A 16,974-nucleotide genomic window follows, 5' to 3' on the forward strand; every position below is an offset into this window, starting at 1 on the left:
TCAGCTCGGCTAGCAACAGAGGACAATGTTTACACCTATACTGATGACACAGATGACCAAGCTTCAGCACACTGATGACAGCCATGTACAAAAGTGCACTCAGGTATGCATCTGCACTTTTCCGGCTAGCTCGGGAGAGCAGCCCTTGTCCAGTCTTCACCGGTCTCAGCTGGAAGAATCCAGTCTCCACCAGGGCTGGGAGAGTTAGCACTCCATCAGCGATCTCGGAGCACGAGATGGGAGGTCGGACCACCGTTCACCGGCCCAGTAGTCAGGGGATGCCATACCACACTGAGCGTGATGCAGCATTAGTTGGTGAAGCGGTCCGGCCCATTGTATCTCGTATTGGTGATGCTAATACAAGTCTGGCAGATTTACTACTGCGAGCGATGGGTCTCCGAACTGCAGCACAACGATCTCAATAGATATCTCTATGGTGCACGGAAGGATGATCGATTTGGTAAAAGTTCGTGCGGCGATACTTTCTAGATCAACCAATAGTCCTCAACAGCAGTGAATGATTTGTTATCGTTCACATCCATCGGCAGCGTTCAATGGTGACAAAAATGCGTAGGTGCAATGGAAGCGAAAGTTAAAGTCCAGTTGGCGGTTATCAAACGAAATTCAACGCCGTTGCTAGCCTAGTTCCCCGCACGCTCATCCAAGAGTTTGGTGAGCTGCCCTGGGGCAAGCGCCGAGTCTAGTGGTCTGTCTGTGGTGGCACGTGAAAGAGTAATGGATGGTAACGGAACACGGGCCAGAGAGAGTACGGGGAGGCGGGTAGAGCACGGGAAAGGGGCCGCGAGAAGCGACAGGAGAGCGAGAGAAGAGATGTGAATAGAGGGCATCGGATAACGGAGAAAATGCGTTTGCGATGGGCCATTATCAGAGACGGGAGACGGGAGACGGGAGACGGGAGACGGGAGAGAGAGAGAGAGAGAGAGAGAGAGAGAGAGAGAGAGAGAGAGAGAGAGAGAGAGAGAGAGAGAGAGAGAGAGAGAGAGAGAGAGAGAGAGAGAGAGAGAGAGAGAGAGAGAGAGAGAGAGAGAGAGAGAGAGAGAGAGAGAGAGAGAGAGAGAGAGAGAGAGAGAGAGAGAGAGAGAGAGAGAGAGAGAGAGAGAGAGAGAGAGAGAGAGAGAGAGAGAGAGATAGAGTTTGGGTGTAGAGGCCCAAATATGGTGAATATGGATCTGGGCGGAACGTCTGCTGAATACTAACTCCTCTACACTTACCTACCCGTCAATTTGTAGACGTAACAGCGCAAATTCAGGAAGGAGATCAAATCATTTCCTTTCCAGAAAACCGCCCAGTCATCGTGCATTGGACCGCACATCTCCGCCGGTGGATGACTGGATATATTTGTACCGGTCCGGCCGGTATGACAGGTCATCCCGGAGTGCTCCAGGGTGGCGGGGACTGGCACCAACCCTGTCAGACCAGGAGGTCCCTCACCTCCCCTCCGCGCTCTCTCCGCGCCGCTCCGTCCACTCTCTCTTCGTCTCCGCTGATCAGTGATCAGCCAGTGGTCACGTGCTCTGGCGTTCACAGGACCGCACATCCACGGATAACATTAGTCACGGATAATTTTACGGCCGAAACTAAAATTACAAACATGTTCGAATCAAATGGGATAGCGGAGAGTAGGCAAGAATTTCGCTATTATCAAATAGTAGAAAATGGGAATAGTGGTAATGGGCAGGAAATGTGACGAAAGAGGAAAGGTATGGGAGTGACGTGGTGACTTTAGAATGGTCATCGAATGTGACCAGTTTACGTAAAACAGTAGAATATCCAACTGCCCAAGCCGCTGGGGCCTCGCCGGCTGACGCCTGATCATATCAATAGTGGAATGATGCAATGGAAGGACAATGAGGAAAGAAGGCGGCGAGGTCGAATTACTGTAAAAGACACATTCCGTGCCTGTTTAGAGCGGCTTTCCTATTACAGCCATATACGGTGCGAGTCTATAGATGCCCAAGGTATACCTATGCAAGAGGATTACGTGATGTCAGCAGAGGCATTTCAGTGATAAACCCACATCGGAGAGAGATCGGCGATCTTAGGATATAAAGCAGCGATAGTTCTTCCTATGGTTGTTAAAACTGCTGGTTTGAATAAGGCCAATGAACTTTCAGACGCTTGTAATGACACCGTGACTAATGAAGCCGGATGCCTTTGGGACATAACATGTAAACCTGATGTGACATACGGAACACAAACTCAACTACTACCCAACAAGTAACAGCTTATGTCAAGAGTACCAAGAGCACAAAACACGCACAAAAACGCGCCCGGTGCTGCCACCTATAGGCGGTCATGAGACCTCGCACAATGGCCCACTTCACGGGCCACTTGACATTGTTTACAGAGATAGAAGACGTTTTCACACGAGCGATCAGTATCCCATAAAGCTAAGCCTCCTCATGATTACCAACTTGACACTACTGAATGAGGCGATTGTGGGAGGCGTCACTGAGTCGACAGCTCAATTTTGGTTCAAATTCGATTCTTAAAATTATCCATTGCCAAAGTGATGAATTACGTCCGTGATTACGCTACGATCAAGAGATAGATAAGTCTGAAAAATACGTTCGTCGATACATTCTAAGGCTAGTCAATGCTGGAATTTTTTGCTCCTCTGCCGAACTATGCCGGACAAATACACTGCCATCCTAAAAGCAAACTCTGGATATTGCAGCTTGCTATCTAAATGGTATATGTGCAGGAACGAGATCTCTGCGTTAGAGTAGACCACTGATATACGATTTTTTTTATCACAGTTTTATTTACATATTTCGCATAAAAACACCGGCAAAAATAAGCATGAAACATTGTTGTGGTCACCATCGGCGACCCGCCTGGCCAGGCCGGGACGCACTGATATACGATTATTCAACGGCGATTGCTATGTAGGAGGGTCCTCCGTAAACAACACACCGTATCAATACGATCGATCACGGAAGATCAATACGGTCAGCAGGTCAAGGTTACTGCTCATTGATGGGTTCATGAGACTCATAGCATCGATATCGAGAATACCTACAGCTACTGATGAAGGCGTCAATAAATTGTGACGGGGTTGACAGGTAAATTTCGAGGCATCAGGATCCATTTCTATCATGAGCAGCCTTCCACGAAAAACAGTAAAATTCACTCAGTAACACTACAAAATATACAGTCCTTTTGGTTGATCCGAAATATCATATTTCTGATGCGTGTAATAAAATAGACATCATTGGTCTCCGTTACCAGTATTGAGTATCTATCTCTCATATTTGTGACCAACCTCATACATGACTGTCATCAATGACCGTGGCAACCTTTCTGCCACAATGATTCATTCCCAGTGGCAGGGGAGGACTCAGCCACGCCAACAGGGGCGGACCCATCTACGTCAACAAAAACGGACTCAGCCACGTCCACAGGGGCGGCTGTGGCATGAACAGAGCTCGCATGTAGGGGCGTGATGGCCCATCACCGGGCGCACTCAGCGGAACGAGCGTTACTCCCGCACAGTGGGCCAGGCGCTTCAAAAAAGCGGAATTAAATCATTGAGCACAGCTGCGGTGCCAAAAATGATTCGTCACAGGGTAAAATACCATGCTAAAGCCGAATCCGATATCCATTTTCAAATTTGATTGGTTACGCTAGGTCACTGACCTATGACGTCATTATTTAATTTCTGCGCTGCACATATGCCTGGGACAGGCGGGCACTATGCCGCATTGGCCGCGCGTTTGCAGTCTTTTCGTGGTTTCAAGCGTTCAAACATGTGATATGATGTTGGTCCCATGCATTAGGGTGGGTGTAAAGGTCACCTGAAGGTCAGGTCAGGTCATTGACCTTCGATGACCTCGGTTCACTTTTTCGAGTTTTACATGTTTCTGGGCTAGTTTTTGGAACTGAATTCGAATTTAGGAACCATTTGAACATTTACGAAGTAGTTTTGGTGCCTTCGTAACATGTTACGAAGCTGTCAGAGGCGGGTTGACACCTACTACGAATACCCGGCAGGACCCATACTGGTTGACCTGACCTGAGCTGACCCGACCTGGCCTAAATGCATGAAGACATCATCTGTGATCAAAACTAACATGATATTCGTGATCAGCATCCCGAAAAACCCCTTAGCAGCCACACTATGTATACGACGTTCTAACAGGTCCCGACTTTCGGCCATTGACCTGACCTCAGAGGTCACCATTTGACCTATGACCTTAAAACCGGGTACCGTTGGCTTCGTCTCGTGACGACCTACACGATGGTTTTTTTCCGCGAGGCTCTAGCTCAATTAGGGGCCAAACGCGAGGAGGGTCGCATCCCCCTGTGCCGTCGAGGGATGCAAAACGGCCTATGCCGGCGAGGGTTAAACCCTTATTTGTCCATTTCGCGCAAAAATGCGCAAAATATTTGCATTGGGCAGCAAGCTATACACCTTGAGGAAAGTCAGGCAGCAAATATCTTCGTGTTGTTCGGTGACGTTTTCTTTATATCCTTATATAAATTCGTTGCGTCGTTGCACTACCACGGTTCCGAACAGGCACTGTAAACCCCACCGCTACTAGTAAGCATGAAATAGTTCCCGGGAACTTGAGTACGAGAAACATGCGCAGAAATACCGGCTGTTTTTTTAAGCTATTTTGTACGGAATAACTTTAATGATTTTACGCTGAGAGCTTTTGAATCGGGGGAACGGAATATGGTACACAGCAGTCATTTCCATCTCCAGTCGGTAAGTCCTACTTTGCGACGTTATAGCATTATCTGCCTTGACATTGGGGAAAGGAAACTTGCTTATTCGGAAACTTTGGACATTTTTACAATACTCTATCCCATAATTACAGGAATTTCACCGAAGTTGATTTTCGACTTAATTCCGCTTTTTTGATGCGCCTGGCCCACTGTGTCCCGGCGCGTCATCAAACTACAGAGTGTTGGGAGTTGTTGTTGTTTATTGGGGCTTTAGGGCGCGTCGACTGCAAAGGTCATTTTGCGCCCATAACGTCGCGCTAGTAAAACAAGTGTTTCAAAAGAAGAAACTTTCTAGATATCAAGACTAGAAAGTAGAAGACTTTATAAAAAAGACAGGGTAAAATAAAACAACGCAAAAGCGTCGTAATAGACAACTGACTAGACAAGGAGACTAGACAGGATTTGGGTCAGGTCGAGTAAATCGCTTGGAATTTGACTGCACGGATAAAGGAAAAGATGTTGCCAGATAAAACCCAGGGTGACTCGTCACCCAGCAGGTGGCGGACAGTGGTACCCGGAGCGATGCGGCCGAGGTAGCGCGTCCGGTCTGGTTCTAAAAGTGGACAATATAAGAGCACGTGAGCGACGGTAAGAGGCGCGGAACAACCGTTGCAAATGGCCTGCTCGTCTCCGCGGAGGAGGTGGCCATGCGTGGCATATGTATGGCCGATTCGGAGCCTGCACAAGATCACCTCGTTGGACCGGTTGTCTTGCAAGCAAGACCTCCATGGCTCCAAAGTCGGCTTCACCTCACGGAGCTTTCCGCCTCCACGTAGGCTCCACTCTGCCTGCCACTCAGAGATAATGAAAGATCGCACAGCCGAATAAAGGTCACGCGCCGGCAATGGCAGACGTCGAGTGCAGGAGGCTGCGGCCGCGCGCCTCGCGGCCGCATCTGCCAGCTCGTTGCCGTGTATGCCGACGTGGCTGGGAATCCAGCAGAACTGAACAAATTTTCCCGATTGTTCCACTGACTGAAGTCGAGCTAAAATGTCTTGAACGATCGGGTCAACTGGATTAAAACTCCGTAACGCCAAAAGGCTACTTAGGGAGTCCGATAAAATCAAGTAAGAAAGGCCGTCCGACACCTCGATAAAACACAGAGCCTTCTCGATGGCGACTAGCTCAGATGAAAACACCGAGGCAAAAGAAGGTAGAGAGAATGAGCGGGTATCGCGACCTGCGATAAAAGCACATCCCACTCCCTCAGGTGTTTTTGATCCGTCTGTAAAAACGGTGTTAAAACCATCGTACGAGACGATGTGTTGCAAGGCCCTGACTCGCGCCTCACAAGGCAGCAAGTCATCCTTCTTAACTTCGGAGAGTGAGAGATCTACTTGAGGTTTTGCGTGTTTCCAAGGCGGAGAGGACGTACCCCAGCTACGTCGTACGACACGTAAACCTATGTTGGCTGCGGAGAAGAGACCTCTCATGCGCGCTCCAAAGCAGAGCGATTGTCGCGCTCTGTCAAGTCGAGTATAGTAGGTGGAGAAGACGTACGGATACGTCGGATGCGTCGGGAACTGACGCAGTTTCAGCGCATAGCGCATCCCAAGCATCTGGCGGCGTAGGGATAGAGGCGGCTCGTGCGCCTCAGCAAGAAGGCTGCTGCTGGGCGAGGTGCGGAATGCTCCGGTGGCGACACGGATTGCAGCATGATGGACTGCGTAGAGGACCTTTTTGCTGGATTGGCTCGCTGAATCGTACACAAAAGAAGCGTAATCCAGCTTCGACCGAACTATCGATCGGTACAGGAGAAGAAGGGTCCTGCGGTCCGCCCCATAAGATGTGCGAGCAACACATTTTAAAACGTTCAGGGATTTAAAACACCGTTCCCGAAGCGTTCTAAAATGTTCCTTATACGTCAAGCGACTGTCAAAATAAATCCCAAGAAACTTCGCCACCGGCCGAGTGGGAATCACCTGTCCGTAGAGCTTGATTCCCAAAGCTAGGTCGTCACAACGTCGGCGGCAAAAGTGCATTGCCATGGTCTTCGCTGTGGAAAAACGAAGACCATTCCTACCGCTCCACCTCTCCAAACGTGTTACGGCGAGCTGCAGCTGTCTAGCCGCGTGTCGAGCGCTTGAAGCAGCAAACCAGATGGCAAAATCGTCGACAAAAAGCGATCTCCCGATGGAAACCGGGAGGTCGTCGACGATGTCATTGATTGCCACCGCGAACAACGCCACACTAAGCACCCCACCCTGGGGAACTCCGTTCTCCTGGGTAAAACTGCTCGAGAAATCACTGCCAACTCGGACTTTAAACCGACGACCCGATAAAAAATTCTTGATAAAGAGGCCCATCCGGCCGCGTATGCCGTACTTATATACTTTGGAAAGTATGCTGTGTCGTAAGACTGTATCATAGGCCGCCTCAATATCAAAGAACAGCGCTCCAAGGTGCTTCTTTTCAGTAAAACAGGTGCGTATCTCGGTGTCAAGGGCTAAAATGTGGTCAACAGGGCTGCGGTGCTTTCTAAAACCGCACTGGGCGTTTGTAAAAACACCGTGATGTTCCAGAAACCAGCTAAAACGCACATTGACCATCTTCTCCATCAGCTTTGAAAGCGATGATGTGAGAGAGATGGGCCGATAATGGAGAGGGTCATGTCCCGACTTGCCAGCCTTCAAGATAGGAATGATAATGGCTTCCCGCCAGGTCTCAGGGAAGGTGCCAGTCTCCCAAAGCGAATTGAAGGTTGCTAGCAGCGCCTCGAGGGCAACTGTGGGTAGATGACGGAGCATGTCGTTGTGGACTGCATCCGGACCTTCTGAGACGCTGCGCAACGAGCTGATGGCAGACGTGAGTTCAGCCATAGAGAAAGGCTCGTTGTACACCAAATTTTCAGCTGTGCTGAAGTCCACGGCGGCTGGTGCAGGTCGTGAGGACGGCTCTCCTCGGCAGCGCTGATAGAGTGCACGGCCTATCGTCTCTGCGACGTCTGAAGGGTGAGATATGTCCGTGTTGTTCACTCTTAAAACCGGAAGCGGAACAGAGCTGAACCGGCCTTCAATGCGCTTCATGCGTGCCCATATCTGGGTCGTAGGAGTAAAACGGTTTAAGGAACTTACGTAAGTGCGCCATGAAACAGCCTTTGCCTCCTTTAAAACGCGTCGGGCAAAAGCCCGCGCTCTCTTAAAAGCGATGAGGTTCTCAGTAGTACTACTCCGGTCAAACTTTCTAAAAGCGCGCTTCCCGGCACGAATCGCATCTCCGCATTCCTTGGTCCACCACGGGACCGGAGGACGACGAGGCTGACTCGACGTCTTGGGTATGCACCCGTTTGCGGAGTCAATGAGTAAACATGTAAAATCCTCTGTAGACATCACAGAGGGGTCGGCTCTGGATAAAACAGAGGCCTCTACAGCGGCCTGGAATTCGCCCCAGTCGGCTTTCCGAACATTCCACCTAGGTGGACGGTTGCCTGACACTGGGGACTCCTGGTGCTCCAGCCACACTGGGAAGTGGTCGCTCCCGAGTGGGTCGTCATGGACGGACCAGGTAAAAAGCTGAGCTAGCCGCGGACTGACTAAGCTCAGGTCCAGAGCCGATGTTTGACCGGAGGGTGTTGTAAAATGGGTGCGCTGTCCTGTATTTAAAATACACAGCGCCTCATCGCGGATAAAAGATTCTAAAAGTCGACCACGAGTGCCAGTCGTGTCGCATCCCCACGCCAGGCTATGGGCATTAAAATCGCCGACTACCAGGACCGGAGGCGGAAGCTCATCGACAAGTCGATGCAGCTCAACCACCGGGAGCGCTATACCTGGTGGTAGGTATAAAGAGCACACTGTCAGTTCCCGGTGGTTGAAATCAACTCTGGCGGCCACCGCCTGCAAGGGAGTCTGCAGCGGCACCTGGCGAGCAGGTACGCTGTGGTGAACCGCCAAAAGCACACCTCCATGGGCAATGGTAGGGGTGTCCAGGTCTCTTCTAAAAACAGAGTAGCCCTTGATGGCAAAGGTAACGTTTGGCGCTAGCTTGGTCTCCTGGAGACCTAAAACAAGGGGTGTGCGCCAACGGATAAGAGACTGTAGGTCCTGGTAGTTGGCCCGGAGGCCTCTACAGTTCCACTGTAGAATAAAAGGCGTGGTTAAAAATGCGCAAAAAGGGCGCGTATAACATGAGGCAAAGGCGCACACAGATACCTGACTGACCACAAAAAAGGTAAAAAGCACCGAGAGAAATGCACCTGGTAAAAAAGCGCAATAGCGCGAAAAAGATAAAAGGATAAAAGAGGAAATGACTAGACTGAAAGACTAGACTAGGTCCTCTAACTCCGAGGAGGCGCTCCCCCCGTAACGGATACGGGGATGCCCCGAGCCCTCTCGGTGTAGCCTCCCTTCAGCAGAGGCAGATCGGGCGTGACTCGAGCCCTGCTGGGGCTTTTTCGCCCGGGGGGCGTCACCCTCCGAGGGTGACCAGCTCGGGGGCGTCTGCCGCTTGGCGAGGCGCCCTGGAGCCGCGGAGGTCTGTTGCCGCCCCGACGGGGATGTCGAGGCGGCGGCCTGTGTCCTCGACACAGGCGTCTCTGGCAGCGGCGGTGGTGGCCGCCGCTGCGGAGGTGGAGGAGGCGGCGGGGGACCCATGATGGGCCGAGTCCCCGCCTCAGGTGTCTCCGGGGTGTCAGCGGCAACAGCCGCATTGGCACTCCCGGAGGCGGAGTCGGCAGGCGAGGCTTCCTTAGCCTCGAGGGCCTTCTGGACGAGGCGAGCCCTCCTCGCCTCTCGTGCCCTCCTCTCCTCCTCTCCCCGCCGCAGCGCCTCCTGCACCGCCGTGGGCGGTCGGGGGCGGGGCGGGGTGGGTGGCGCCTTACCCTGCGCCGGGGGGCGCCGACCACCCTGTCGGCGCTGGACGACGGCCCAGCCGTCTCCATCACCGTTCGCGGCTGGAGCGGGACTGGGTGGACCCCACACTGACTCTTGAGCAGCCTGCTCTGTGTTGCTCGGCGGCGCACGAGGCGCCGTGGTGTCCGCTGAGTCACCAGTGGCTACGACGGTGAGGCCGAATCGTTTGAGAAGCTGCACGAGCTGTGCTACACTCATCTGGGAGGCATCGGTAGAGTTTGTGACTCTCACCTTCTGGGCATACGAGGTCTTCGGGTGACTCTGGTTGTACACCTCCCGGGCCTCTTTGAAAGACAAATTTCTGGTAGCCTTGATGGTCATGATCTCTTTCTCCTTGACGTATGCAGGGCAAGACCTTTCATACGCGGAGTGCGGCGTCTGCCCCTCTCCGCAGTTGACGCATCGGGGGGTCTCCGAGTCACAGGTTTCGTCAGTGTGGTCCTGCGAAGCACACTTGGAGCACGTGGGTCTTCCTCGGCAGTTGTCCTTTGTGTGGCCGAAACGTTGGCAGCGGAAGCAGCGCATGGGCGCTGGGACGAAAGGCCGCACGCGAACCTTCACGTAGCCCACGCGAATCTCACTCGGCAAGTCAGTAGAGTCAAAAGTCAGAATGATGTTGTTGGTCGAGACCGTGCCTCTCTTCGTCATGATGCGGCGAGCCGCTGTCACGCCGAATTCGGCGAGCCCGTCCGCAATGTCCTCGTCGCTCACTCCCCTCAGATCGAAGCAGTTAATGACCCCTCGTGAGGAGTTCTTAGAGCGGTGGGGCTCCACTGTAAGCGGGATGGAGACGAGCCTCCGGCCGGATGCCCGTCCCTCGGAGAACACGAAGCGAGTAGCGTCCAACGCTTTCGCCGCCTCCTCGCTTTTCCTGAACTCGACCTCCAGCGCGCCATCACGCATCCGGTCACAACGAACGATTGAACCAAACCGGTCGCAGCCATCCTTCCGCTGGAAGGGCGACAGAGAGCTCAGCTCCCTGTCTGCGCTCCGGAAGATAAGGATCTTAGGAGATCGTGGACCTTTGTCGAGCACCGTTCGCCTGTCGGCCGAGGCCAACGGGCGAGGATCGGCCGAGGCCGAGGGATTGGACTGGGGGGAAGGGGGATCGGTCAAGTTATCCATGTGAAAGAGTTGGTCTCCGCCAGCTCGGCCGCCGACGCTCCGCAACGGCGCCGCTACAAGGCCTAGGACGGCCGAGCTGACTGTACGGGACTTGGCGGCACCTTCCGCGGGGGAGAGAGAGACTCACCACCCCCCACGGTCGGATACCGCCTCCTCCCTTGACGCCTAGCCGAGTCACCGCCAGGGGCAGCGACAGATCAGTCCCACCGACGGAGGACGAGCACAAGTGCCCGAACCCCGCCGGCGACACCTCTCAGACACCACCCCCGGCGGCGTCACGACTGGGAATGGCTCCTCAAGTGCGGCGCCCCACTGAGTGTCCCGCCCTTACAGAACTCAGGGCCAAAGAGGCGTGTTGCCCAGCCACCGCGACTGGCTCCGCACGGTGGGGGGCTCAACCTCCAGGATCCCGTTGTCCTGGGGTACGGGTCGGCTCGCCTAGCCTAGTAAAACCGGCTGGTACCCGAGGGGACGCCACTCCCCTTACACTAGCCCAACTCGGCTGTGTTCCTGCGGGTGCAAAAACAACGAAAAAAAAGGTAGGAAAAGAATCAGAAAGCTGTGATCGAACGAAACGCGGACATCCGGTGAGAAGCAAAGCAAAAGCAAACAGAGACCGCTCAAGAGAAACAAAACCACGAAAACCAAGAAAAATCGGGCCGTACCATCTGTCCAACCAGCGATCAAAGCAAGTCGTAAGCAAGCATGGGTCAAGCTGGGGCCGAGGGGGCGTTACTCCCCTTGCTGGCCGAGGCCAAGGCCGCCACGGGGCAAAGGCCCAAGGAACCCAGTCCAACAGCGACCCCGGCCACTGCCAACCCCCTGCGGGGCCAATCCTGCAGACAATCCATCCAGTAAGCAAGGCAAGTCCAGGTCAAACGCGCGTCGAGCTGGGGCCGAGGGGGCGCTACTCCCCTTACTGGCCGAAGTCACAGCCGCCGCACAGCCGGAGCCAGATGACCCCGGCTAAGCAGCAGCTCTGACCACGGTCAGCCCCCTGCGGGGCCAATCCTGCAGACAATCCATCCAGTAAGCAAGGCAAGTCCAGGTCAAACGCGCGTCAAGCTGGGGCCGAGGGGGCGCTACTCCCCTTACTGGCCGAAGTCACAGCCGCCGCAAAGCCGGGGCCAGATGACCCCGGTTAAGCATCAGCTCTGACCACGGTCAGCCCCCTGCGGGGAGAGTGTTGGGAGTGTGATCGCTGCAACTCCTGGGTTTGGGGAGTGTGGGGTCGCTACAAATCTCTAGTTTGGGAAGGGCTGTTCGGATTTTGCCAAATGTGGTGGTGTTGGGGTGAGACAGAGGTGATAACATTGTAAAAAATAATGGTACTTTCCTTTACATTTAATATACCCAAGGACGATGTCTATAATTTAGCTGAAACGAAGGTAAGAAATAACGAATTTGGTGGGCGCAAATAAAACAGTTTTCGGAAAACTCAACACACAAGGCCGCTGGTCTACATTTCCGCTCGAATAACACCGAGCGCAGTGACGCACTGCACCACACATTTCTCGAATAAAACCCCACAGAATACCGCCCGACAGGCCCCACCACACCATAAAGCGTGAGAAGTCCGAGCGACAGTGAACGGAAAAGGTAACAGCCCGTACTGAGTACATCGCCAAGGCCCCGGGGCACACCTCGGGGAGGCAAAACGTCGGCAAAAAGTGACCGGCGCGGCGCCGCGGCGGGCGGGCGGCGGGCGGTGAGAGATAACGGGACGGCACGTGGGGAGACGGGCAGAGGGCAGAGGCGGGAGGAGTATGGGTGGGTAGTGGGTGGGAGTGGTGGGTGGGGATAGGAATGAGGGTGATGATGGAAGGGTGATGGAAAGTCTGTAGGGAAAGCTTGTATGCTGAGGAAGTCAACAGGCTAGATAAGTTAAATGCAAAGGAGACGTTTAGCGACGCAATTGTATCCCACGGGGATGACAATAATATTCACGAATTCATTTAGGATATTTTTTCCAACCGCATGCAAATTTCATTGACAAGATCACACATCAATAATTCATGATTATGATACGATCGTCATAACTCGCTAGTTTACAAGTTAATGTTTTGACATTGCTATCTGTTATATAATGCCCGATGTTCTTTTAAATATGCCGTTTGAATTGCATGACTCTTTTCCCTTTTGACGAGCGGAAAAAACGGATTGGGCTTTCACGTCACGCCGCGTCATTCACGTCACATCATGTCACTCTTCTGGTAAAAAAAAACTCGAGAAACACTAGCTCATGACATCACTTTTCACGCCAGATCAATTAACACCACAGTAGGATCATGCCTCGCCAAGCTCAACTCACTTCCCTGAACTTTTCGCTGCCTTGTAAATTCTCGCACTGGAGCTAAGAAATGCCCACATCAGCAGCCATTAAACTGACCATTTTACCATGCTACTGGCCACCCATCAACGTGCCAGCAGTAGGTATTCCTAAATCAGCCCACATGGCCAAAACCATCCATGCAATTGGAACTGTGTGCCATCACCGCCCTGGTCACGACAAGGCCACCCATTTTTAGTCTGACCGATCAGGCCACCGACAAATATGGCGTTACCGAAAGCCCCGGGTTGGCGGCAAACCACGTGGTTTACGTGCTCGCTTAGGGTGTCAAGTCACGTGGAGTTAGAGCCACTAAATTTTTACCGATAAATCGGCAGCGTAGCTCCGGAACAAGGAACAATGAATGTCCTATGCACCTATTGTGACATTGTCTCATGGTGACCCCTGAATGGAGCCTTTATTTAGATCCCTTTCACGGCAGAATGATGCAAGCTGTCATGCATGACATAGTGACGTCACTGTTGTTTGCAAACCGTGTCCATCCGTGTTAAGCCGTGACAGACACGGATTCTCAATACATCCTATCATCAACCATCGTCACATTCACTACAGGTATTCAAAGCGCAAAGTTGCCTTTCACACAGCGTCAGGTGGTGATCTTTCCCTATTACTGATGTTTCGTTTCACGATGGTTGCAGTCGTGTGTTTTACTATTCCACAATTTCACTACTCGAGTCCAAAAAGGTAGGTAGACTTCATTGTCTGCATGCATATTCATCGCTTTCCTTCATCCGCCGTTCTGAGAAAATCAAATCACAAAACCACAAAGCCCATCCCACCGTTCCCTCCTCTCCCTCCCTATTTTTATCTCTATCTCTCTATCCCTCTCTATTCTCTCTAACCTTCTCCCACCGTTTCCTCCTCCCATCTCCCTCCCTCTATCTCTCCATCTCCCCTCCACCCCGCTCCTAAACTCATCCCCCTCCCTCCTCCCCCTCCCCACTCAGTATGCACAGTCGGTGCACGGTGCACACCGGCCCACACCGGTGCACCGGTCGCTCGTGCACCGCCCCGGGGCAGACGCCCGACACTGTGCGGTGGCCGTCCGCCGGTCCCCGCTCGAGCGTCAGTGGGACATGGGGTGGGAAATGTCATGGGGCGGACTCGGGAAAATAGTGCAGGGGACGTGAAGCTTTGGCTGGTGGAGCTTTCAGTGCGCGTCAGTTTCAGTAGATATTTTGTGTTCATGCTTTTTTGCTATCAAAACGGGTAAATATTATAAGGTAAGAACAGTATGAGACAATCAGGAGGGACAGGTGATTTCAATTCGCAGAATGGAGTAGGCCATGGCGAAGATCAACAATGAATGAACAAATGATCATGGACTGCAAGCACCGGCTGGGAGGTCCTCCGGTGTGGACATTGAAAATGTCGTTTACGTGTTAAAAAAGTTCCATTTAGGATACGTGTAAAATGCATAATATTTTGAAGCGCATTAGCAAGTAAGAATAATAATATCAACATTTCCTCAAAACTGCTCCCCAGTTATTCGAGTCGTCCAAAGAGTGGAGCGTTTCCAACTGTAGCCTGCTCTAAGCCACAGGTGTCATCACACATAAATCAAATTCAACATCTGTTGCGATAGGCGAACGTCCACCTGCCACAGGCAGTCATTGATCAGGGTCGAGAACAGCACGAAAGGAGGGGTTGCGGGGTACCTCGCCACACCTGCAGGGCAAAGTCAGCGGACAATAGGCGGCCCAGTCCCCGCCCCATGAGACGCAGTCAGTCAGCTGGGAGGTGCCAGCTGTGGCATCAGCCACCCTTCGGTACTCACATTCATACTGACGGACGACGGTCATGACGGAGCCTCTCAGTGACCTTGGTGACCTCGACGATGACGTCACAGATGACCTCACAGAAAAACGCCGCGGGCACTGGCCAGGAGCTCAGGCGTCGAGTGGTGTGGTGAGGGCAGACGGAGCGCGCGAATTTTAAGGCGGTGGGTCTCGTGAATCGGAAGTGGATGCAAATGAGGTTCACCTATCGGGCTGGATCGGACCGGAGGGGGCGGAGGGGGTGAGGGGTCGGCAGCGGAACGGAAATTGTCAGCAGGGGATGTGTCAGCTCAGCAGTCAGCGATCGGGATATCCAATGGAAATCAGGTGCGGGATGAGGTCAAACTCGACTCGTTCTGACTCGAACTGAGTAAGGCGGCGGACACGCGAGTGTGGCCTGTACAGTCTGTCTTAAAAGTACCGCGCAAAGTGGCGGTGGATCCATCAAGCCTGACCGAGAAAGGGCCTGTTTTAATTTAAAAGTCACCGACCAATTGACCTAGGGAATGGATAAGGATGTCAGTTGCTTCAGTGACCCAAATTTAGCAGGCCCTTGCTCAGTCAGGCTCGATGGATCCACCGTCACTTTGCGCGGTACTTTTAAGACAGACTGTACGCCGGGCAGGCACCGAATGACGAGTGAGCGGCCGGTCGGCCGCCGCCGCCGCCGCCGCCGCCGCTCGTGGTCAGTCGGCGCGCCGCCGCCGCCGCGGGTCGTCGGAGCTGCCGGCCGACCGGCGCCGGACAAATGGCTTTCAGAGACCGGCGGCCCCACCTGAGGCTCCACAGGCACCTCGACCGTTCGTTTCACTGGCGACGTGAAGGTAGCGATGAGTCGAGCCGTTAGCATCAGAGGAAGCCAGACGCGCCGAGTAGACCTGTAGTTTCGTCGCCCGTGTGATTGTGTTTGTGAGAATTGAAGCACTGTGTGTTTGGCTGTTCGTGCGCTCATGGATTGTGTTTGTGTTTGTGTTTGTCTCTGAGACTCAAGCCAAGATCCTTCCTCTTTTCTTTGATCTCCCAATGTCTTTACCGAGATCACCCTTTACCAAGATCTCACCACAAATCCGTGTCAGACAGTGGTTGTTTCCGCGAACACCCCAGATCTGGTCAGTGCGCCCTCCGCCCCTACCGTGCCATGCCGTCCCGTCTCCGGCACGTGGCATTTCCAACACGATCGTGGCCTGAGAGAGACGCCATCTGTGGATGGTTCGTGGAGCCGCGACAAGAATCAACCATCCATCAGCAAACATTTTAGAAAGGCACGCATCTCTCAGAAAGTGGAGCGGCGATAGGGTGCCATTTAACGGTTAGGTTGATGGAAGTTGTATCGCCCAAATGACTCTCGGAGTAGTTTAGAGTTTGAGTGAAAGAATCACTCCCAATCATCGATTTCTCAGAGCACCAAACAAATGCCAGAGAAGCAAGCAACGAAAACGTAAACCCATCGAAAATAATCAGAAGACAACGTAGACTAAATTCGAAGGTGCGATGATCAGGCCAAAAAGGTCCCAAGAAGACACTACAAATACACGCAACAGTTCTATCAAAATCGTAGGCCAACCATCTCTTCTTAGTTGAGCCATCGCATTCCATTCCATGCATGGTAGGCAAAGACATAGCAAACATTTCAGCATTCCAATGAACACAAGCATACAGCACGAATACACAATACACATAAAGAAAAGACGTCATCAGCGCTGCAAGCAATCAGGAAAAGATGCGGTAAGAATTTGTTACAATACCACGCCGCATTGCACCGTGCCATGTGCTCTCAGTACCACCACCACATGGCGGCTATCAGATCAGACATAAAGTGGATATGCACTCAACTGTATACAAAGGACTCGTTGCATGATAATACCAGGTCTGTTAATCGCTGATCAACGAGCTCAGCTCCTCGATAGCATTGACAAGTTGACAGGTGAATGTATCGAGACGGGCCAGAAAATAGATATGAGGAGCGCCATAAAAGTGGCATCAAGTAAGAAAAGAGAATGTCTAGGCGTGCGTGCCGCGTCTATTACCTTCGGTGATAATTTGTTTTGTGGAAATGATAATGGACTCCAGCACTTTTGTGTGACAATGCCGCGGGTCAAAAGTAAAGGAGATGCATTTC

General features: G+C 52.6%; 1 protein-coding gene across 1 annotated transcript in view; it reads right to left on the bottom strand.

The window, feature by feature from the left end:
• LOC122371102 (sodium-independent sulfate anion transporter-like) overlaps positions 1-15,488 on the bottom strand; it is a 56,487-nt gene extending 40,999 nt beyond the window's left edge. The window contains exons 1-2 of the mRNA XM_043347194.1: positions 15,472-15,488; positions 14,855-15,258 (exon numbers count right to left, since the gene is read on the bottom strand). Of these exons, the coding sequence (XP_043203129.1) occupies positions 14,855-14,879 (25 nt within the window). The 5' untranslated portion in view covers positions 14,880-15,258; positions 15,472-15,488. The remainder of the gene's footprint in view (positions 1-14,854; positions 15,259-15,471) is intronic.
• Between the last annotated feature and the right edge of the window lie 1,486 nt (positions 15,489-16,974).

This window comes from Amphibalanus amphitrite, unplaced genomic scaffold (assembly GCF_019059575.1).
Source record: "Amphibalanus amphitrite isolate SeventyFive unplaced genomic scaffold, NRLGWU_Aamphi_draft 001205F_arrow, whole genome shotgun sequence".
Lineage (NCBI taxonomy): Eukaryota > Metazoa > Arthropoda > Thecostraca > Balanomorpha > Balanidae > Amphibalanus > Amphibalanus amphitrite.